Source organism: Coregonus clupeaformis, chromosome 1 (genome assembly GCF_020615455.1).
Source record: "Coregonus clupeaformis isolate EN_2021a chromosome 1, ASM2061545v1, whole genome shotgun sequence".
NCBI lineage: Eukaryota > Metazoa > Chordata > Actinopteri > Salmoniformes > Salmonidae > Coregonus > Coregonus clupeaformis.
This window is the reverse complement of record NC_059192.1, coordinates 51,161,731-51,184,725: the sequence shown is the minus strand read 5'-3', so window position 1 is coordinate 51,184,725 and position 22,995 is coordinate 51,161,731. Positions and strand designations below refer to the sequence as shown.

Sequence of the window (22,995 nt, the reverse complement as noted above, 5' to 3'; positions counted from 1 at the left end):
TAATGTCAAACTGTACAATATGCATCATGAATGCTGACTCTATAGGGATAGCCCCAGTGACCCTGGGTCACAGAAGCAGAGCGAGCACTCTCATATCTGTGTCTGCTGCTGAGTCAGACAGGAATTCATTTTCTTTGGGTCTTCCCACATGTCTGTGTCAAGAGCAAGAGGCAAAAGACAGTGTTGAGCTCCGTAGAAGGTTTGAGACAGATTAACATACTATACTTTTTTAGGGTCTGTGCAACACATTAAGGAACACCCACCTTTGTGCTCCTGTATTGGAACAGTCACTTTGATATTCTATATTGTATATAGCAGGGTTCCCCAACTGGCAGCCCACGAGCCGAATTTGGTCCGCGGGTGGTTTTATTTGGCCCCCCATGTTTTCTGAGCGAAAATGTTTCATACAAATATATTTTTTATCATTTATAATTTTCATTGTTGGACATAAAATACTGTAAAAACACCAGGAAATCCTCTCCAAGTGATTTAAATTTAGGAAATCTGTTCCCAAGTATTCCCAATAATAATAAAGAGTCGTGATCGTATGAAAATGTAAGCAAGGTTTGAAATTATTATGTTTTAGCCAAATATTATATCTGTTTCAGGCTTCTTGCGGTCAATTTGCAGTATACAAATTATTTGTGATTATGTTCCGGCTCCCTGACCATCCGCTCAAGAACAAATCGGCCCGTGGCTGAATCTAGTTGATAATCCCTGGTATATAGTATGTAAATCAGATACTACACGTTTATGCAGGAAAATGCAGTGCAGCACATAATGTAAACATCAATCATCAAAATAGTTTAACACCTCATACACAATGCAGATAGTCCGCACACGCACACGCACAACACACACACAACATAATAACCACCCTAAATTCGGATGACTTCTATCCCATCATGCACCAGACACAAGGCAGCAACCACATTGGATGAACACAAGAAGGAAGCAGATGGGGAGGGGTGATGATAAGTGAATCAGAGATCACTCACCTACTCTGAAGTTGGGGGCAGTGAGGGTGTCTGTGGCATGGCCATTCTCACTGATGATGGTGGTGGTGTTGCCCAGCTCACAGTTGTTCTGGCACCGCCCCCCTGTGCAGGTCACCTTGCAGATGGTGGGTGTGAAGACCACCTTGATCCGGCCCGTGTGGTTCCCCACTGCCAGTCGGGATGCACAGCACACCATCAGAAAGAAGAGGGAAAGGAAGGAGAGTCTAGTCAGTCTTGTATCCATTGGTTAGTTAGTAACACCTTGAGTGGCCTGTCACGGACGATCACGAACAAAGAGTTCAGTCAAAACAATAACTGAAAGGACTGTTGTCCTCTCTATTCACATATACCCCTGTTGTGTCTCTCTTTTCCCTCTATCTTTCTCTTTCATCCCCTCTCTCTCTCTCTCTCCCACTGCTCCGGTGGCGTCTCTGAAACATGAGGAGGGAAAGAGAAAAAACGGAGGGAGAGAGCTCAGCAAACAAAACTCTGGGATGCACTCCAATTCTTCATCAAAAGTCAAGTTCCCTGAGAGGTGGGTATTGGCAGATCACAATGCCATGCTTTATTCCAAGACGGACAAAGAGTGGGCATGGCAGCCTAGTCGGCCCTGGTTTCTCTGCTTTCCCACTCCTTCTCTTCTTATTTCTCTCTCTCACTTTCTCCCTCCCTTTCTCTCCTGTCTCCCACCTAGCAAATTTTCTAGGACTCTGGCACCTCTGTCTGAAAGAAAGCTCTCCCAAAATGCTTTGCTGTGTCTCCTCCTAAGATCACCTCCCCTCTCTCTCCCTCTCTGCGCTTTAGGATGAAGTCACGGCTGCCCACTGTACCGAGATAGAAACTAGTCTACCCGCCTGCCCGCCTGCCCGCCTGCCCGCCTGCCCGCCTGCCCATTCGCCTATCCTCTCCCCTCCCTCAACACCAAACCCAGCCCTCATATCAGACACACAGACAGAGAGAGAGAAAGAGAGAGGGGGAGAGAGAGAGGGTTAGAAATAAAGAGAGAGAGAGAAGGAGACTAGCGAGACAGAGAGAAGAGTATTGATCACAAACATCTGTCCTGGGTCTACCACATCCCTTCCCAGACTACCCTCCTCCAACTTTTCCCCTTCTACTTTTCTGCGTCTTTATATAAAGTTCCTCAGCTCCCCTTCCTTTTCTCTCCCATTCACTTCTTCCTTTTCCCTTCCAACGTCTCTCTCTACATCCTGTCTTTACTTCTTGGTAGCGCCCCCCCCCCCCGTCCCCCCCCCCGTCTGTCCGTCCGTCCGTCCATCCAAACTTCCCCAAAACCCCAGACTCCTGAGCTCAACATTTCGTCTGCGGCTGTCAGCTGTTCACACCAGACAGAGCAGAGATGCAGGGAGCATGGCCAAGGGGAGAGAGGGCTTTTTCTCTAAACCAGAGAGCAGGCAAAACCACTGGATTACAGGCTTTTGGGCTGCCTAAATATTTGCTATAAGATGAAAAAAATATGTAGACATAAAGGGGAACTAATATGATGTAGTCAAAAGCCAAGGACTAATAGACAGTTGGTTTTAAACGTGAGCCAACTGAATTATATACATAATAGACACACAGTATTAAAAAGACAAGTTTAGAAAGTCTATTTTGCCAAATGTAATTTCCAAGTAGAAGGAAGGAGAGCCATTCCCATGTAGGAAGGAGCATTGCTCTGACTGATGCTGGCATGGGAGAGCTGATGGGGGGAAAAGGTCTGCTTTAACAACCTGCTCTGCTCCTTTAAAACCCTATAGACATATCAGGCTCCTCTCAGCCTCTGGCTCCTGGTAGGGGCCTACACACAAAAACCATCAACCTCTCCATCAAACTGCTGCTGCCTGCTGAAATGTCCTGCATTCTTTACCTGCAGTATAATCCCCCGTGTCACACCAGGGCTTTCTGTGTCTGCTATATTGGGCCATCGCTCCAGACTACGCAGAGTTCGGCCAGCGGAGTGTCCCTTTTTAGACATCACGTCGTTCAGTCTCTCTGCACTCTGGCTCTGGCGTTCACTGTATTATGCCAGTTTCCCTCCATCACCTCATCACACCGTGACCCAAAAACGTACTGGTTTCTCTCTGGGGGCTGAGCATTCATTTGGCCATTACCTCCCAGTAGTTTGTAGCTCTTTACTTTCTGTGGTTTCTGGGTGCTTAAGCTACCACCACAACCACCTTCATTCAGAGAAGGCCTAGGTATCACCGCTGACAGGAGGTATAGAGATGTATGGACAGGAGAAGCCTTGGAAACAGATCACATTCCCCAGAACATGGAGATCTATATAAGGCTCTGCTGTTGTCAGACAGCTCCCCCCTGCACCATGTTCAACACATGCCTTAACTACTCTGACACGGCTTGGAGTCCCTGGCAGTGATAAAACATATCCATCTTCATCCCTCCATCCCTCTTCTGCCTCCATAAGTGTATGCAAGCAGATCCTTCGTACGGCACGGTAGACTTCGCCAGCTCTGTGGAGCAGCTCTGTGGAGCATATGGAGAGAGAAGCTGGAGGGGCGTCTCAGACAGAATACAGACATCAATCAGCATGGAAGAGGCAGGGGGATGCAAGAGGAGGTGGCTGAGAACACACAGGCTAGGCAAGACTGGAGGGATGTGGGGGGATATGGAGAAAGTGAGTCTGCAAGGAAAAAGAGGGTCTTCTTTTGAGCTCCCCTGGTGGACCTCTACGGGTCCAATGTTTCCCTGTATGGGGGGGAAGACAGCCGTCTTCGAAGCCAAACATGTAGCCTTCCAGCGCGACGATCTACAGCTTAGAGCGGGAGCCTAGTTTGTCTGTCTGTGTGGGAGAGCTGAGGGACAGCAGCCGGCGGAGAGAATGGCTTTCCCAGACAAGGCACCATAGCTAGCTGCTGACAGGCTGTCTGTTGCATGGGACAGGGCTGACAGGAAGGCTGCAGGCCCGCCGATTTAGGAGCACAAACACTCTCCCCTTTCTGCTACTCCAGTAGGCAGGTAGCACACCGACACCACCGCACACTGGGCTAAAACCAACAGACATCCCTACCAATTTGAAGCTGAAGGCCTGAGGCGCCATTCATTGTGACATAGGCAGTGTATCTACTGTAAGTGTTTCGCTAGATGGAGTAAAGATTTTTGTGCCTTGACTCTTTTTTAATGGGGGGAAGGCAGGGGGCAGGGGATGGAGTTCTATTGTGCCCTTGTAAAGGCGCATTCCTTTTCCTTTTAAGACCTCTACTGTATCTTAGTGATGTGCAGTTTGTGAACGATTCATTATTTTTGAATGACTATTTTTACTGACTCGATTCGTTAAGAGTCATGATTCGTTAATTTTAGTCGTTCGTTTGACCTGCTGGCCGCAATTAATCATACAGCAGGATTAATACGCGCTCCTCCGGTTTAGCGGCTCCGGATACGTCCTCCGACCAACTAATGCTGCAGGCAGCATAGAGAAGAAAAATACATGTTAGAACTGATCATTGATTGCATGGTACAATAATGAATGCAATTAATTGATTATTGAATGTTATTGTTGGACACAGCTTTGTAAAACTAAAACATAAACAGCCTGCCTCTGCTCAACAAACTCAAACTCGAGAACTAATCGTTTGGGGGGCTGCTGCAGTTCGCAAACGATATTGTGCTAATCTCCCTCAAGCATTGTGTTCTGCCAAGATTCATTCACAATCTAGTCTAGTTGCGGCCCCAAAGACCTTGTTTCAAAGTTAGAGAACAAATCATATTTTTATGCCGACCAATCAAAACTGTACATTGTTTGAAGCACACTTTTATAAGTCTCAGTCACAAATGACAGCTCTAATGCCCCCTATGGTGAACGAGAGGCTTGTAGAATCATGACTCTTTCTAGTTCGCCAGTAGGGGGTCTTGCGTGCTCTGGGCATTACTGAACCAAATTAACTAAATGAGTTGAAAGATTCATTTTTTTGACTGAAAGAGTTGAAAAGATCTGAGTCAGTAAAAAGAGCCGAACTTCGCATCACTACTGTATCTCCCCCTTCGTCCCCTCTTTCCGTCTCCCCTCCCTCCTCTCCATCTCTGTTTCGCTCTCTCTCTCTTCCCTCTGATATCTGATGTCTGGACATTTCCCTGATGGTCCCACACTGGAGCTGTATAGAGTGTACTGGGGTTATTTGTAGCTCTGTGGCCAGGCTGGGGCTGGCTGAGGACAGCAGCCACAAGGGCCCCAGAGGGGAGTGGGAGGAAGACACAGACAGACTCACAGAGACCCGCGGAGGCTGTTGAGTCTGCAGACTGCTCCATTTATAGCACAGACACTGTCTGGGTAGACAGACATTGAGCCATTCACTTTCAGGTCAGCAAATTCATCTACCCTTATTTACCTTAGCAGACGTCCACTGGGAAGTTTAACAGGAGGTTAGAATATGTATATCCTCTGCCAACACAGTAGAGAGTATACCTCTAGGTGTACAGCATATCAGATATACAGTATAACCTTAAATACATACCATGAGATGGGAAATCATCATGAAAACCTCCAAGCCACTTCGCTTCCATCCACAAGCCATGCACTATTCATGTTCTCACTTTCAAAAGCCATTTGACTGTTCGGCCACATTGTAAAGTGTAAATGGAAGACAATGTGTCTTCCATGTACGGCCCACAAGGCTATTCAGTGGGGAAGCTTTAAGAGGAGCAGATAACAGCTATTCAACAGCCCAGCACACTGGAGATGGCCTCTCCCATTCATATCAGTCTGTCACACTTGTTTCAGCAATTGAGGGGTTCTCTGTTGGATGACACAGTGTATCACCTTGCTCTGTCATTTCATTTTCTCTCACACTCCCTTCCTTTATCTGAAATTGCCCTCTGAAAATTAGGCTAATAATTCATTTTAGACAGAGCCGAGCAGCAGGCAATACTTAACTCTTTATGCCATTACCGCTGTGGCTGCAATTGGAAAAATCCCATTGCTGCCCAACTTCAAGCTCCAGTAACAGCAGATGTGAGTGTGTGTGTGTGAGTGTGTGTACTGTTTATGCCCATAAGGAACAATTGCTGCCTTTTATCAATTTAGATAAAATAACTGAGGAGTAAGACAATGTATTTAACATGCAGTGACTTATCTTACTAGAGGCAGCTGACAATGTGACAGATGTTTATATATAGAACCCATCTAAAGACTAACATACCATTTAATGTTATTTTCCTCGCCATAAACCAAATCTCAAATTACCATAAGCAATCTGGCTTCATAATTCAACCATAGCATATCCTTTGCTCAAATTGACAGATCTTTTATCTAACTAAATAAAGAGCATATTAACTTGAATGCACCTTCCACACGGTGATTGAGATACCATCAGTGCAACCCCTCCCCCTCCCCACTGGCAACACCCTACCCCCCAGCCCCTACCCCCGAACTCCCCAATTAGGCTGTGTGTTTTTATATGACTCTGTTGACACAGAGTACAGCAGGAACCCATTCCACAGGGGGAGAGCGGGCTACTGCATAGCGCTGAAATCGCACTGGCTCCCGTAACGTGAGAAATGGGTGCCGTCCAAACCCAATGCTAAAATAATGACAGGCTGACCTAACTAAAGCGTCACTACAGTGTCCGTTTGGCAGTGATTAATGGTCGCCCCGATCAATCTCCAACCCTGAAATAACAAACAGGCCAGTGTAATTGGCTCAGCTGGATCTGCTGACACTAGCTGGTGTCGTGCGGCCTGCTCAAAGAGTAGAGAGAGAGCGAGAGAGAGAGAGACTGTCACCCTGTCATGGAATTTTCCAAACCCCGGGTTCAGTCGTCCCCAGTCTCTGCCCCGTGCCAGTAAAGCTGTGCCTGGGAGAGCTCAGGAATTTTTATACCGAGCCGACGACACTTTTATTAAAAAATAAAATTCATTTGTGAAATAACATCTTTAACGTGTTTGAGGACTTTGCTTACCGCCACAGAACCAATGGTTGGCAAAGTGCGGGAAAGGCCTCAGACTCACAAAATCATCACTTAGTAAATACTAGCTGATTTAAGAGCAGAGGTTTGGGACAATATAGTGCTGCCCTAAGAGTAAAGATGACTGTTTCTCAGCTTCTTTAGCACATCATAAAGTCACCTGGTGTTTCAGGCGCACATCCAAAGCCTCCAAATTCTTAAATGTCGTATATCTGTGTCAGGCCAGTAGCTAACCTTCCTGTTAAAAACCCTTTCTCCTTAACTCTCTCTCTGGACCTGTGAGAGACACAAACTTTGTAGCCTTTTACTGATGAGGTAGGAATCCATCACCCGTCTCAGCCTGACCCTATTGTTCAGTGGCATAGGGCACTTCACACCTACAGTGGGGAGAACAAGCATTTGATACACTGCCGATTTTGCAGGTTTTCCTACTTACAAAGCATGTAGAGGTCTGTAATTTTTATCATAGGTACACTTCAACTGTGAGAGACGGAATTTAAAACAAAAATCCAGAAAGTCACATTGTATGATTTTTAAGTAATTAATTTGCATTTTATTGCATGACATAAGTATTTGATCACCTACCAACCAGTAAGAATTCCGGCTCTCACAGACCTGTTAGTTTTTCTTTAAGAAGCCCTCCTGTTCTCCACTCATTACCTGTATTAACTGCACCTGTTTGAACTCGTTACCTGTATAAAAGACACCTGTCCACACACTCAATCAAACAGACTCCAACCTCTCCACAATGGCCAAGACCAGAGAGCTGTGTAAGGACATCAGGGATAAAATTGTAGACCTGCACAAGGCTGGGATGGGCTACAGGACAATAGGCAAGCAGCTTGGTGAGAAGGCAACAACTGTTGGCGCAATTATTATAAAATGGAAGAAGTTCAAGATGACGGTCAATCACCCTCGGTCTGGGGCTCCATGCAAGATCTCACCTCGTAGGGCATCAATGATCATGAGGAAGGTGAGGGATCAGCCCAGAACTACACAGCAGGACCTGGTCAATGACCTGAAGAGAGCTGGGACCACAGTCTCAAAGAAAACCATTAGTAACACACTACGCCGTCATGGATTAAAAACCTGCAGCGCACGCAAGGTCCCCCTGCTCAAGCCAGCGCATGTCCAGGCCCGTCTGAAGTTTGCCAATGACCATCTGGATGATCCAGAGGAGGAATGGGAGAAGGTCATGTGGTCTGATGAGACAAAAATATAGCTTTTTGGTCTAAACTCCACTCGCCGTGTTTGGAGGAAGAAGAAGGATGAGTACAACCCCAAGAACACCATCCCAACCGTGAAGCATGGAGGTGGAAACATCATTCTTTGGGGATGCTTTTCTGCAAAGGGGACAGGACGACTGCACCGTATTGAGGGGAGGATGGATGGGGCCATGTATCGCGAGATCTTGGCCAACAACCTCCTTCCCTCAGTAAGAGCATTGAAGATGGGTCGTGGCTGGTTCTTCCAGCATGACAACGACCCGAAACACACAGCCAGGGTAACTAAGGAGTGGCTCCGTAAGAAGCATCTCAAGGTCCTGGAGTGGCTCTAGCCAGTCTCCAGACCTGAACCCAATAGAAATCTTTGGAGGGAGCTGAAAGTCCGTATTGCCCAGCGACAGCCCCGAAACCTGAAGGATCTGGAGAAGGTCTGTATGGATGAGTGGGCCAAAATCCCTGCTGCAGTGTGTGCAAACCTGGTCAAGAACTACAGGAAATGTATGATCTCTGTAATTGCAAACAAAGGTTTCTGTACCAAATATTAAGTTCTGCTTTTCGGATGTATCAAATACTTATGTCATGCAATAAAATGCAAATTAATTACTTAAAAATCATACAATGTGATTTTCTAGATTTTTATTTTAGATTCCATCTCTCACAGTTGAAGTGTACCTATGATAAAAATTACAGACCTCTACATGATTTGTAAGTAGTAAAACCTGCAAAATCAGCAGTGTATCAAATACTTGTTCTCCCCACTGTATGTGTTAGGGACCAGTTTGCCAGGGAAATCACTCAGCTGACCAGATTCAGCCAATCACTGGCTCTCCCTGCTGGTGGTAATAGACACCCATTCCTGCTTGTGCTTTAGTTGCTTCCAGGAGGGCAGGTTAAGAACGTCTCTGTAAACTACTGTCCTCCACTACAACTCATAACTGGACCTTTCCTGAAGGGACAAGCCTTCCCTCCAATCAAATCAAAGTTTATTGGTCGTGTACACAGATTTGCAGATGTTATCGCAGGTGCAGCAAAATGCTTGTGTTTCTAGCTCCAACAGTGCAGTAATACCTAGCTTTTTTTTTATACACACATAATCCAGAAAAATAAAAAAGAAGTTATATAGGATGAGCAATGACTAAAATACAGTATATACATATAAAGTGTGTGAAACAGTATGTAAACATTATTAAAGTGACCAGTGTTCAATGACTCTATGTACATAGGGCAGCAGTCTCTAAGGTGCCGGGTAGAGTATCGGGTGGTAGCCGGCTAGAACAGTGACTTAGGTTCAGGGCATGGTACTGGGCGGAGGCCGGCTAGTGGTGACTGTTTAACAGTCTGATGGCCTGGAGATATAAGCTGTTTCTCAGTCTCTCAGTCCCAGCTTTGATGCACCTGTACGGTCTATGCCTTCTAGATGGAAGTGGGGTGAACAGGCCGTGGCTCGGGTGGCTGAAGTCCTTGATGATCTTCTTGACCTTCCTGTGACATCGGGTGCTGTAGATGTCCTGGAGGGCAGGCAGTGTGCCCCTGGTGATGCGCTGGGCTAACCGCACCACCCTCTGGAGAGCCCTGCGGTTTCGGACGGTGCAATTGCCATACCAGGCGGTGATACAGCCCGACAGGATGCTCTCAATTGTGCATCTGTAGAAGTTTGTGATGGTCTTAGGGGCCAAGTCAAATTTCTTCAGCCTCCTGAGGTGCATCACTGAACATGGATTCATGTGTGTATTTGATCTGTTATAGGCTGCTATTGCTTTGTTAGTACAGTGAGGGAAAAAAGTATTTGATCCCCTGCTGATTTTGTACGTTTGCCCATTGACAAAGAAATTATCAGTCTATAATTTTAATGGTAGGTTTATTTGAACCGTGAGAGACAGAATAACAACAAAAAAATCCAGAAAAACGCATGTAAAAAATGTTATAAATTGATTAAGACCTTCAGAAACTTTTACAGATGCACAATTGAGAGCATCCTGTCGGGCTGTATCACCGCCTGGTACGGCAACTGCACCGCCCGCAACTGCAGGGCTCTCCAGAGGGTGGTGCGGTCTGCCCAACGCATCACCGGGGGCACACTGCCTTCCCTCCAGGACACCTACAGCACCCAATGTCACAGGAAGGCCAAAAAGATAATCAAGGACATCAACCACCCGAGCCACGGCCTGTTCACCCCACTATAATCCAGAAGGCTAGGTCAGTACAGGTGCATCAAAGCTGGGACCGAGAGACTGAAAAACAGCTTCTATCTCAAGGCTATCAGACTGTTAAATAGCCATCACTAGCCGGCTACCACCCGGCTACTCAACCCTGCACCTTAGAGGCTGCTGCCCTAAGGAATCACTGGCCACTTTAATAATGGAACACTAGTCACTTTAATAATGTTTACATACTGCTTTACTCATCTCATATGTACAGTGGGGAAAAAAAGTATTTAGTCAGCCACCAATTGTGCAAGTTCTCCCACTTAAAAAGATGAGAGAGGCCTGTAATTTTCATCATAGGTACACGTCAACTATGACAGACAAATTGAGGAAAAAAAATCCAGAAAATCACATTGTAGGATTTTTAATGAATTTATTTGCAAATTATGGTGGAAAATAAGTATTTGGTCACCTACAAACAAGCAAGATTTCTGGCTCTCACAGACCTGTAACTTCTTCTTTAAGAGGCTCCTCTGTCCTCCACTCGTTACCTGTATTAATGGCACCTGTTTGAACTTGTTATCAGTATAAAAGACACCTGTCCACAACCTCAAACAGTCACACTCCAAACTCCACTATGGCCAAGACCAAAGAGCTGTCAAAGGACACCAGAAACAAAATTGTAGACCTGCACCAGGCTGGGAAGACTGAATCTGCAATAGGTAAGCAGCTTGGTTTGAAGAAATCAACTGTGGGAGCAATTATTAGGAAATGGAAGACATACAAGACCACTGGTAATCTCCCTCGATCTGGGGCTCCACGCAAGATCTCACCCCGTGGGGGTCAAAATGATCACAAGAACGGTGAGCAAAAATCCCAGAACCACACGGGGGGGACCTAGTGAATGACCTGCAGAGAGCTGGGACCAAAGTAACAAAGCCTACCATCAGTAACACACTACGCCGCCAGGGACTCAAATCCTGCAGTGCCAGACGTGTCCCCCCTGCTTAAGCCAGTACATGTCCAGGCCCGTCTGAAGTTTGCTAGAGTGCATTTGGATGATCCAGAAGAGGATTGGGAGAATGTCATATGGTCAGATGAAACCAAAATAGAACTTTTGGTAAAAACTCAACTCGTCGTGTTTGGAGGACAAAGAATGCTGAGTTGCATCCAAAGAACACCATACCTACTGTGAAGCATGGGGGTGGAAACATCATGCTTTGGGGCTGTTTTTTCTGCAAAGGGACCAGGACGACTGATCCGTGTAAAGGAAAGAATGAATGGGGCCATGTATCGTGAGATTTTGAGTGAAAACCTCCTTCCATCAGCAAGGGCATTGAAGATGAAACGTGGCTGGGTCTTTCAGCATGACAATGATCCCAAACACACCACCCGGGCAACGAAGGAGTGGCTTCGTAAGAAGCATTTCAAGGTCCTGGAGTGGCCTAGCCAGTCTCCAGATCTCAACCCCATAGAAAATCTTTGGAGGGAGTTGAAAGTCTGTGTTGCCCAGCGACAGCCCCAAAACATCACTGCTCTAGAGGAGATCTGCATGGAGGAATGGGCCAAAATACCAGCAACAGTGTGTGAAAACCTTGTGAAGACTTACAGAAAACGTTTGACCTGTGTCATTGCCAACAAAGGGTATATAACAAAGTATTGAGAAACTTTTGTTAATGACCAACTACTTATTTTCCACCATAATTTGCAAATAAATTCATTAAAAATCCTACAATGTGATTTTCTGGAGAAAAAAATTCTCATTTTGTCTGTCATAGTTGACGTGTACCTATGATGAAAATTACAGGCCTCTCTCATCTTTTTAAGTGGGAGAACTTGCACAATTGGTGGCTGACTAAATACTTTTTTCCCCATTGTATATACTGTATTCTATTCTACTGTATTTAGTCAATGCCACTCCGACATTGCTCGTCCTAATATTTATATATTTCTTAATTCCATTCTTTTAGATTTGTGTATTGTTGTGAATTGTTAGATACTACTGCACTGTTGGAGCTAGGAACACAAGCGTTTTGCTACCCCCGCAATAACATCTGCTAAATACGTGTAAATGACCAATACAATTTGATTTGATTTTATTTGAAATCTCTCCCCATTGCTTTCTATGGGCCAAGATGGCTGCCAGTCATGTCATTATATATCCTTACCTAAAATGGCCGACCAGTGATGTCATCACGCACCCAGTCACTTCCTGATATGGTCATAGCAACATCCAACATGGACTCTTGTTAGCATGTTAACATCCTAGCCTTTGTAGCCACTAACACTGATGCAAACTTGCCCTTACTGTACATACATACTACTGTGTGCTATTACCTATAGCCCTACTAGGTTACTATGGTAGCTCCCCCGTACATATTGTATACTATGCTAGTCACTAATTGCATCCTGTTTTATACTGCCTATGCTATTCTAGCCCCTTACTACAGCATGCTACAATTTGTGTTATGTAACCTGTTCGCCTGCATTATTGCTCTGTAGCATGTTAGCTTACTAGCCCCTGTGTATTACTGTATATTTATTACCAGCCAATAATATTACCATGCTAGCACCGCTAACACTACTATAGCCATTACTATCATGTGCTAGCCCATTGCTATGCCATTGTTGATTTGTAAATATTGCATCACTGCTATTATTACTGTATAGCCAACACTGCTGCCACGCTGTTGTAATATATACAGTGGCTTGCGAAAGTATTTACCCCCCTTGGCATTTTTCCTATTTTGTTGCCTTACAACCTGGAATTAAAATAGATTTTTGGGGGGTTTGTATCATTTGATTTACACAACATGCCTACCACTTTGAAGATGCAAAATATTTTGCAAGTCTCTTGGGGTATGTCTCTATAAGCTTGGCACATCTAGCCACTGGGATTTTTGCCCATTCTTCAAGGCAAAACTGCTCCAGCTCCTTCAAGTTGGATGGGTTCCGCTGGTGTACAGCAATCTTTAAGTCATACCACAGATTCTCAATTGGATTGAGGTCTGGGCTTTGACTAGGCCATTCCAAGACATTTGAATGTTTCCCCTTAAACCACTCAAGTGTTGCTTTAGCAGTATGCTTAGGGTCATTGTCCTGGTGGAAGGTGAACCTCCGTCCCAGTCTCAATTCTCTGGAAGACTGAAACAGGTTTCCCTCAAGAATTTCCCTGTATTTAGCGCCATCCATCATTCCTTCAATTCTGACCAGTTTCCCAGTCCCTCCCGATGAAAAACATCCCCACAGCATGATGCTGCCACCACCATGCTTCACTGTGGGGATGGTGTTCTCGGGGTGATGAGAGGTGTTGGGTTTGCGCCAGACATAGTGTTTTCCTTGATGGCCAAAAAGCTCAATTTTAGTCTCATCTGACCAGAGTACCTTCTTCCATATGTTTGGGGAGTCTCCCACATGCCTTTTGGTGAACACCAAACGTGTTTGCTTATTTTTCTAAAGCAATGGCTTTTTCTGGCCACTCTTCCAAAAAGCCCAGCTCTGTGGAGTGTACGGCTTAAAGTGGTCCTATGGACAGATACTCCAATCTCCGCTGTGGAGCTTTGCAGCACCTTCAGGGTTATCTTTGGTCTCTTTGTTGCCTCTCTGATTAATGCCCTCCTTGTTTTGGTGGGCGGCCCTCTCTTGGCAGGTTTGTTGTGGTGCCATATTCTTCACAGTTTTAAATAATGGATTTAATTGTGCTCTGTGGGATGTTCAAAGTTTCGGATATTTTTTTATAACCCAACCCTGATCTGTACTTCTCCACAACTTTGTCCCTGACCTGTTTGGTGAGCTCCTTGGTCTTCATGGTGCCGCTTGCTTGGTGGTGCCCCTTGCTTAGTGGTGTTGCAGACTCTGGGGCCTTTCAGAACAGGTGTATATATACTGAGATCATGTGACACTTAGATTGCACACAGGTGGACTTTATTTAACTAATTATGTGTCTTCTGAAGGTAATTGGTTGCACCAGATCTTATTTAGGGGCTTCATAGCAAAGGGGGTGAATACATATGCACACACCACCTTTCCGTTATTAATTTTTTTGAATTATTTTGGAACAAGTTATTTTTTTAATTTCACTTCACCTATTGGGACTATTTTGTGTATGTTCATCACATGAAATCCAAATAAAAATCTATTTAAATTACAGGTTGTAATGAAACAAAATAGGAAAAACGCCAAGGGAGATGAATACTTTTGCAAGGCACTGTATTCCCTGTTCCTTCTGTCCTACAGAAAACCACTATCACTTTCACTGATTCTATTCCTCTTCCTGTTTGCTGTGTGTGTGTCTGTTTGATGTGTGGTAATAAAGTGTGGATTGTATTTCTGTCTCCTACAGGTGATTTCTGTCCTCTACCCGGAACCCTGGGACAGTTGTACCTATAATCTAAACCAACACCTCTTTGGAAACTATCACATGGTGGCGCTCTTTTCCAGTTCTTATGGAGCTTAGGTTAAGTTAATACAGTAACAGGATGGGCTACTCACCGTGAATGGGGTTGTGTCCCACCGTCAGGGGAATGGGTCTGTCAGGCTGGTGTTGGACGTGCGTCTGGGTGTGTGTGGTGTGTGTGTGGTAGTACTTGGGCTTCAGGACAAACTGCTGGCTACCAGGCTGGATTCTGTAAGGGAAAAAACAACAACTGTCAAACACTGTAAAGAACAATTTAATCTATGTACATAATCCACTGTGTTCACATCCTTGAAATAATACATTAACAATTAGTTTGTTCTGAAACTTGCACCATACAGTCATAGGGTTAAATCTGCAACAGAACCAAAAGCAAATGATTAAATACAGTGCCTTGCAAAAGTATTTATCCTCCTAGGATCATTCCAAGATGGCGTAGTAGTGCAGTTGTGTTTTTATCGTCTGTCTGTAAATAGCCTGTAAATACCCTATTTTTCGTACATATTTCCCTATCAGACTTTTCATCCTTCTACAAGATATACTTTCCTGCAACCCGCCTCACTCAATGTGGAACGGATTCTATTATTGACTTACCTTGACTTACCTTTATCTAGAATCTAGAATCTCCAGTTGAAACTAGCTAGCCAGCTAACTAGCTACTTGCTATTTGCTATTAGCCACAGCTAGCGGTGTTTCACCCAGGACATTGGATTTTTTTCTGCGGGATTAATTTTAATCACTGGACATTGATCACCGGATATTCGGCCAGTCTGCACAGCGCGTTATCGACCCAGAACATATCAGTTTTTCCGCCGGAATCACTGAATCACTGGACCTTTAACTCCGGATTTCATCGCTACCAGCTAGCTACCACCAGCCAGCTACAACAAAACGGACGCTGTGGTCTGGCTAATCAAATCATCCTGAGCTAGGCCCATCGCCCATCTCCCGGCTATCTACCTCTCTGTCAACCGGACGGGACCACCTAGTGTTGACACGGAGCCCCGCCGATCCTACACGACTGGTCTGCGGACGAAATCGTCTGATGTGGTTACGACGTTAACCACGAAGATTCCATCCATCTGCTAGCCCTGGCCCGCTAGCCGTGGCCTCTTACTAGTGCTTCACCACCAGACCTTATGATAACTCAGCTATACAGCTGATATCTGCTGGACTGTTCCTTTTTACGGTACTACATCCTGTTTATGTTTAGCCTCAGCCCAAACATGGTTAGTTTATTGTTGTTTCGGTTATTTCTAATTGTACTATATCACTGTAGACCCCCAGCCTAGCTAAACCTGCATTAGATAGCTCCTTTGCACCTCCCCCTATACACGCGGAGACCGACTCAATTGATGACTCTAGCGATGCTATCTCTTTCATTGTTACCCAACGCTTAGGGTTACCTCCACTTTACTCATATCCTTCCATATCCTTGTCTGTACATAATGCCCTGAATCTTTTCTATAACACCCGGAAATCTGCCCCCTTTATTCTATGTACCCAACGCACTAGAAGACCAGTTCTTAAAGCCTTTAGCCGTATCCTTATTCTAGTCCTCCTCTGTTCCTCTGGTGATGTAGAGGCTAACCCAGGCCCTGCAGTCCTCAGTATCACTCCTACTCCCCAGGCGCTATCATTTGATGACTTCTGTAATCGCAAAAGTCTTGGTTTCTTGCACATAAATATCAGAAGTCTACTTCCTAAGTTTGAGTTATTCACTGCGTTAGCACACTCTGCCAACCCTGATGTTCTAGCAGTGTCTGAATCCTGGCTCAGGAAGGCCACCAAAAATTCTGAAATTTCCATCCCCAACTATAACATTTTCCGTCTAGATAGAACTGCCAAAGGGGGTGGAGTTGCAATCTACTGTAGAGATAGCCTGCAGAGCTCTATCATACTATCCAGGTCTGTGCCCAAACAGTTTGAGCTTCTACTTCTAAAAATCCACCTTTCCAGAAATAAGTCTCTCACTGTTGCCGCTTGCTACAGACCCCCCTCAGCCCCCAGCTGTGCCCTGGACACCATATGTGAATTGATTGCCCCCATTTATCCTCAGAGTTTGTACTGCTTGGTGACCTAAATTGGGATATGCTTAATACCCCAGCCATCCTACAATCCAAGCTAGATGCCCTCAACCTCACGCAAATTATCAACGAACCTACCAGGTACAACCCTAAATCCATAAACATGGGTACCCTCATAGATATCATCCTGACTAACATACCCTCTAAATACACCTCAGCTGTCTTCAACCAGGATCTCAGCGATCACTGCCTTATTGCCTGCGTCCGTAACGGGTCCGCGGTCAAACGACCACCCCTCATCACTGTCAAACGCTCCCTAAAACACTTTAGCGAGGAGGCCTTCCTAATTGACCTGGCCCAGGTATCCTGGATGGATATAGATCTCATTCCGTCAGTAGAGGATGCCTGGTTGTTCCTTAAAAGTAATTTCCTCTCAATCTTAAATAAACATGCCCCATTCAAAAAATACAGAACTAAGAACCGATATAGCCCCTGGTTCTCCTCAGACTTGACTGCCCTTGACCAGCACAAAAACATCCTGTGGCGTACAGCATTAGCATCAAATAGCCCCCGCGATATGCAACTTTTCAGGGAAGTTAGGAACCAATATACACAAGCAGTCAGGAAAGCAAAGGCTAACTTTTTCAAACAGAAATTTGCATCCTGTAGCACTAACTCCAAAAAGTTTTGGGACACTGTAAAGTCCATGGAGAATAAGAGCACTTCCTCCCAGCTGCCCACTGCACTGAGGCTAGGAAACACTATCACCACCGATAAATCTACAATAATCGAGAATTTCAACAAGCATTTTGCTACAGCTGGCCATGCTTTCCATCTGGCTACCACTAACCCGGCCACCAACTCTGCACCCTCTGCTGCAACTTGCCCATGCCCCCCCCGCTTCTCCTTCACACAAATTCAGACAGCTGATGTTTTGAAAGCGCTGCAAAATCTGGACCCCTACAAATCAGCTGGGCTAGACAATCTGGACCCTTTCTTTCTAAAACTAGCCGCCGAAATTGTCGCTACCCCTATTACTAGTCTGTTCAACCTCTCTTTCATAACGTCTGAGATCCCCAGAGATTGGAAAGCTGCCGCGGTCATCCCCCTCTTCAAAGGGGGTGACACTCTAGATCCAAATTGCTACAGACCTATATCCATCCTGCCCTGCCTTTCGAAAGTATTCGAAAGCCAAGTTAACAAACAGATAATTGACCATTTCGAATACCACCGTACCTTCTCCGCTATGCAATCCGGTTTCCGAGCTGGTCACGGGTGCACTTCAGCCACGCTCAAGGTCCTAAACGATATTATAACCGCGATTGATAATAGACAGTACTGTGCAGCCGTCTTCATCGACCTGGCCAAGGCTTTCGACTCTGTCAACCACCGCATTCTTATTGGCAGACTAAATAGCCTCGGTTTCTCAAATGACTGCCTCGCCTGGTTCACCAACTACTTCTCAGATAGAGTTCAGTGTGTCAAATCGGAGGGCCTGTTGTCTGGACCTATGGCAGTCTCTATGGGGGTGCCACAGGGTTCAATTCTTGGGCCGACACTTTTCTCCGTGTATATCAATGATGTCGCTCTTGCTGCTGGTGACTCTCAGATCCACCTCTACGCAGACGACACCATTTTGTATACATCTGGCCCTTCATTGGACACTGTGTTAACAAACCTCCAAACGAGCTTCAATGCCATACAACAATCCTTCAGTAGCCTCCAACTGCTCTTAAACACTAGTAAAACTAAATGCATGCTTTTCAATCGAACGCTGCTGGCACCCGCCCACCCGACTAGAATCACCACTCTCGACGGGTCTGACCTAGAGTATGTGGACAACTACAAATACCTAGGTGTCTGGTTAGACTGTAAACTCAACTTCCAGACTCACATAAAGAATCTCCAATCCAAAGTTAAATCTAGAATCGGCTTCCTATTTCGCAACAAAGCCTCCTTCACTCATGCTGCCAAACATGCCCTCGTAAAACTGACTATCCTACCGATCCTTGACTTCGGCGATGTCATTTACAAAATAGCCTCCAACACTCTACTCAGCAAATTGGATGTAGTCTATCACAGTGCCATCCGTTTTGTCTCCAAAGCCCCATACACTACCCACCACTGTGACCTGTACGCTCTTGTTGGCTGGTCCTCACTACATGTTCGTCGTCAAACCCACTGGCTCCAGGCCATCTATAAATCACTGCTAGGCAAATCCCCGCCTTATCTTAGCTCATTGGTCACCATAGCAGCACCCACCCGTAGTCTGCGCTCCAGCAGGTATATCTCACTGGTCATTCCCAAAGCCAACACCTCCTTTGGCCGCCATTCCTTCCAGTTCTCTGCTGCCAATGACTGGAACGAATTGCAAAAATCTCTGAAGCTGGAGACTCTTATCTCCCTCAATAACTTTAAGCATCAGTTGTCAGAGCACCTTACCGATCACTGCACCTGTACACAGCCCATCTGAAATTAGCCCACCCAACTACCTCATCCCTATATTGTTATTTTTTTTGCTCATTTGCACCCCAGTATCTCTATTTGCACATAATCTCTTGCACATCTAGCATTCCAGTGTTAATACTATTGTAATTATTCTGCACTATAGCCTATTTATTGCCTTACCTCCATAACTTGCTACATTTGCACACACTGTATATATATTTTCTGTTGTATTTCTGACTTTATGTTTTTTACCCCATATGTAACTCTGTGTTGTTGTTTTATTGCACTACTATGCTTTATCTTGGCCAGGTCGCAGTTGTAAATGAGAACCTGTTCTCAACTGGCTTACCTGGTTAAATAAAGGTGAAATAAAATAAAAATAAAATAAATTGGCATTTTTCCTATTTTGTTGCATTACAACCTGTAATTTAAATGGATATTTATTTGGATTTCATGTAATGGACATACACAAAATAGACCAAATTGGTGAAGTGAAATTAAAAAATAACTTGTTTCAAAAAATTCAAATAAATAAATAACGGAAAAGTGGTGCGTGCATTTGTATTCACCCCCTTTGCTATGAAGCCCCTAAATAAGATCTGGTGCAACCAATTACCTTCAGAAGTCACATAATTAGTTAAATAAAGTCCACCTGTGTGCAATCTAAGTGTCACATGATCTCAGTATATATACACCTGTTCTGAAAGGCCCCAGAGTCTGCAACACCACTAAGCAAGGGGCACCACCAAGCAAGCGGCACCATGAACATCAAGGAGCTCTCCAAACAGGTCAGGGACAAAGTTGTGGAGAAGTACAGATCAGGGATGGGTTATAAAAAAATATCAGAAACGTTGAACATCCCACGGAGCACCATTAAATCCATTATTAAAAAATTTGAAGAATATGGCACCACAACAAACCTGCCAAGAGAGGGCCGCCCACCAAAACTCACGGACCAGGCAAGGAGGGCATTAATCAGAGAGGCAACAAAGAGATGAAGGAGCTGCAAAGCTCCACAGCGGAGATTGGAGTATCTGTCCATAGGACCACTTTAAGCCGTACACTCCACAGAGCTGGGCTTTATGGAAGAGTGGGTAGAAAAAGCCATTGCTTAAAAAAAAAAGCAAACACGTTTAGTGTTCGCCAAAAGGCATGTGGGAGACTCCCCAAACATATGGAAGAAGGTACTCTGGTCAGATGAGACTAAAATTGAGCTTTTTGGCCATCAAGGAAAACGCTATGTCTGGCGCAAACCCAACACCTCTCATCACCCCGAGAACACTATTCCCACAGTGAAGCATGGTGGTGGCAGCATCATGCTGTGGGGATGTTTTTCATCGGCAGGGACTGGGAAACTGGTCAGAATTGAAGGAGTGATGGATGGCGCTCAATACAGGGAAATTCTTGAGGGAAACCTGTTTCAGTCTTCCAGAGATTTGAGACTGGGACGGAGGTTCACCTTCCAGCAGGACAATGACCCTAAGCATACTGCTAAAGCAACACTCAAGTGGTTTAAGGGGAAACATTTAAATGTCTTGGAATGGCCTAGTCAAAGTCCAGACCTCAATCCAATTGAGAATCTGTGGTATGACTTAAAGATTGCTGTACACCAGCGGAACCCATCCAACTTGAAGGAGCTGGAGCAGTTTTGCCTTGAAGAATGGGCAGAAATCCCAGTGGCTAGATGTGCCAAGCTTATAGAGACATACCCCAAGAGACTTGCAGCTGTAATTGCTGAAAAAGGTGTCTCTACAAAGTATTGACTTTGGGGGGGTGAATAGTTATGCACGCTCAAGTTTTCTTTTTTTTGGTATTATTTCTTGTTTGTTTCACAATAAAAAATATTTTGCATCTTCAAAGTGGTAGACATGTTGTGTAAATCAAATGATACAACCCCCCCCAAAATCCATTTTAATTCCAGGTTGTAAGGCAACAAAATAGGAAAAATGCCAAGGGGGTTGAATACTTTCGCAAGCCACTGTACCTATTCTGCTGAGGGCTATACTTAATAGCTCTATCAACGCTTTGACCTATATGAACCCTCCAAGGCCCACACCTCCTAGGTGAAGATTATGGGGGGCTACGGGACCTAAATCATTGCGTCAGTCGTCTCATGTCCTCCCACTCAGAGAGAGGGATATGAGACAAAAGCACTGTCCAGAAACCCAGAGAATGAACCTAATCTCCCCCAGTGAGACGGGTGAGGAAACCCAGACACATCCTCAACACTGGAGGAGGGAGAGGAGAGGAGAGAGGAGGGGAGTGGGAGCTGGTCCAAAACAACGAGACCGCCCTGTAGCCCCCTGACAAGGCCCAATCAAACATGACAGACAGAGTGAAAGGACAATAGGGGATGGGTGGCAGGGGGGTATGGAGAGCAGGGTGGGGGGTGTGGGCAAGGAGAGGAGGGTTAGGATAATGTAGGATTGAAGTAGAACAAAACCCTCCAAAAGAAGCCCTGCAAAGCCTCTCTATTCCTAACCACTGCTAAATGTCCCTCAGTCCAAATGAAATGTGACTTGTTTACACGAGAGGAAGAGAAATCTGGTAATCTGGTACAGGGCTGCTGAGCGATATTGCCAGAGACAGCAGTAGTAGAGGTTTTTTCTTTACAGCATAACCATATCAAATTGTCAGCTGCCACACTAAAACCACTCAGACAGGTCTGGGTCATGGTAACAGAGGTCAAAGGACAAAAATAAATCAATTTTTGACAGGAGAGAAAAGAGCACAACAATATGGGTGGTGTTGAGAGCCATTTCTAAATGGTTTATAAAGGGGGAGGATAAAGAGACAAAACATTAGAGACGTTCAGCCTTATCAGAGCGCTGAACAATCTTCATATGCCTACAGGGAGACAACAATGTACTGGCCAAGAAATAGCTTATCATTAGCAGAGGCACAGCCAAGTCCATGTTTCCATAAAAAATGTATGTACAGTGAGGGAAAAAAGTATTTGATCCCCTGCTGATTTTGTATGTTTGCCCACTGACAAAGACATGATCAGTCTATAATTTTAATGGTAGGTTTATTTGAATGGTGAGAGATAGTATAACAACAAAAAAATCCAGAAAAACGCATGTAGAAAATGATATAAATCGATTTGCATTTTAATTAGGGAAATAAGTATTTGACCCCTCTGCAAAACATGACTTAGTACTTGGTGGCAAAACCCTTGTTGGCAATCACAGAGGTCAGACGTTTCTTGTAGTTGGCCACCAGGTTTGCACACATCTCAGGAGGGATTTTGTCCCACTCCTCTTTGCAGATCTTCTCCAAGTCATTAAGGTTTCGAGCTTGATGTTTGGCAACTCGAACCTTCAGCTCTCTCCACAGATTTTCTATGGGATTAAGCTCTGGAGACTGGTTAGGCCACACCAGAACCTTAATGTGCTTCTTCTTGAGCCACTCCTTTGTTGCCTTGGCTGTGTGTTTTGGGTCATTGTCATGCTGGAATACCCATCCACGACCCATTTTCAATGCCCTGGCTGAGGGAAGTAGGTTCTCACCCAAGATTTGACGGTACATGGCCCCGTCCATCATCCCTTTGATGCGGTGAAGTTGTCCTGTCCCCTTAGCAGAAAAACACCCCCAAAGCATAATATTTCCACCTCCATGTTTGACAGTGTGGATGGTGTTCTTGGGGTCTTAGGCAGCATTCCTCCTCCTCCAAACACGGCGAGTTGAGTTGATGCCAAAGAGCTCGATTTTGGTCTCATCTGACCACAACATTTTCACCAAGTTCTCCTCTGAATCATTCAGATGTTCATTGGCAAACTTCAGACGGGCCTCTATATGTGCTTTCTTGAGCAGGGGGACC

General features: G+C 45.1%; 1 protein-coding gene across 4 annotated transcripts in view; it reads right to left on the bottom strand.

Moving 5' to 3' along the window:
• The window catches only part of LOC121570217 (latent-transforming growth factor beta-binding protein 1-like), a 153,319-nt gene that overhangs the window by 82,183 nt on the left and 48,141 nt on the right, over positions 1-22,995 (bottom strand). For all 4 annotated transcript variants that reach the window (XM_041881703.1, XM_045221705.1, XM_045221703.1 and 1 more), the window contains exons 4-5: positions 14,778-14,911; positions 999-1,166 (exon numbers count right to left, since the gene is read on the bottom strand). In XM_041881703.1, coding sequence (XP_041737637.1) covers positions 999-1,166; positions 14,778-14,911 — 302 coding nt within the window. The remainder of the gene's footprint in view (positions 1-998; positions 1,167-14,777; positions 14,912-22,995) is intronic.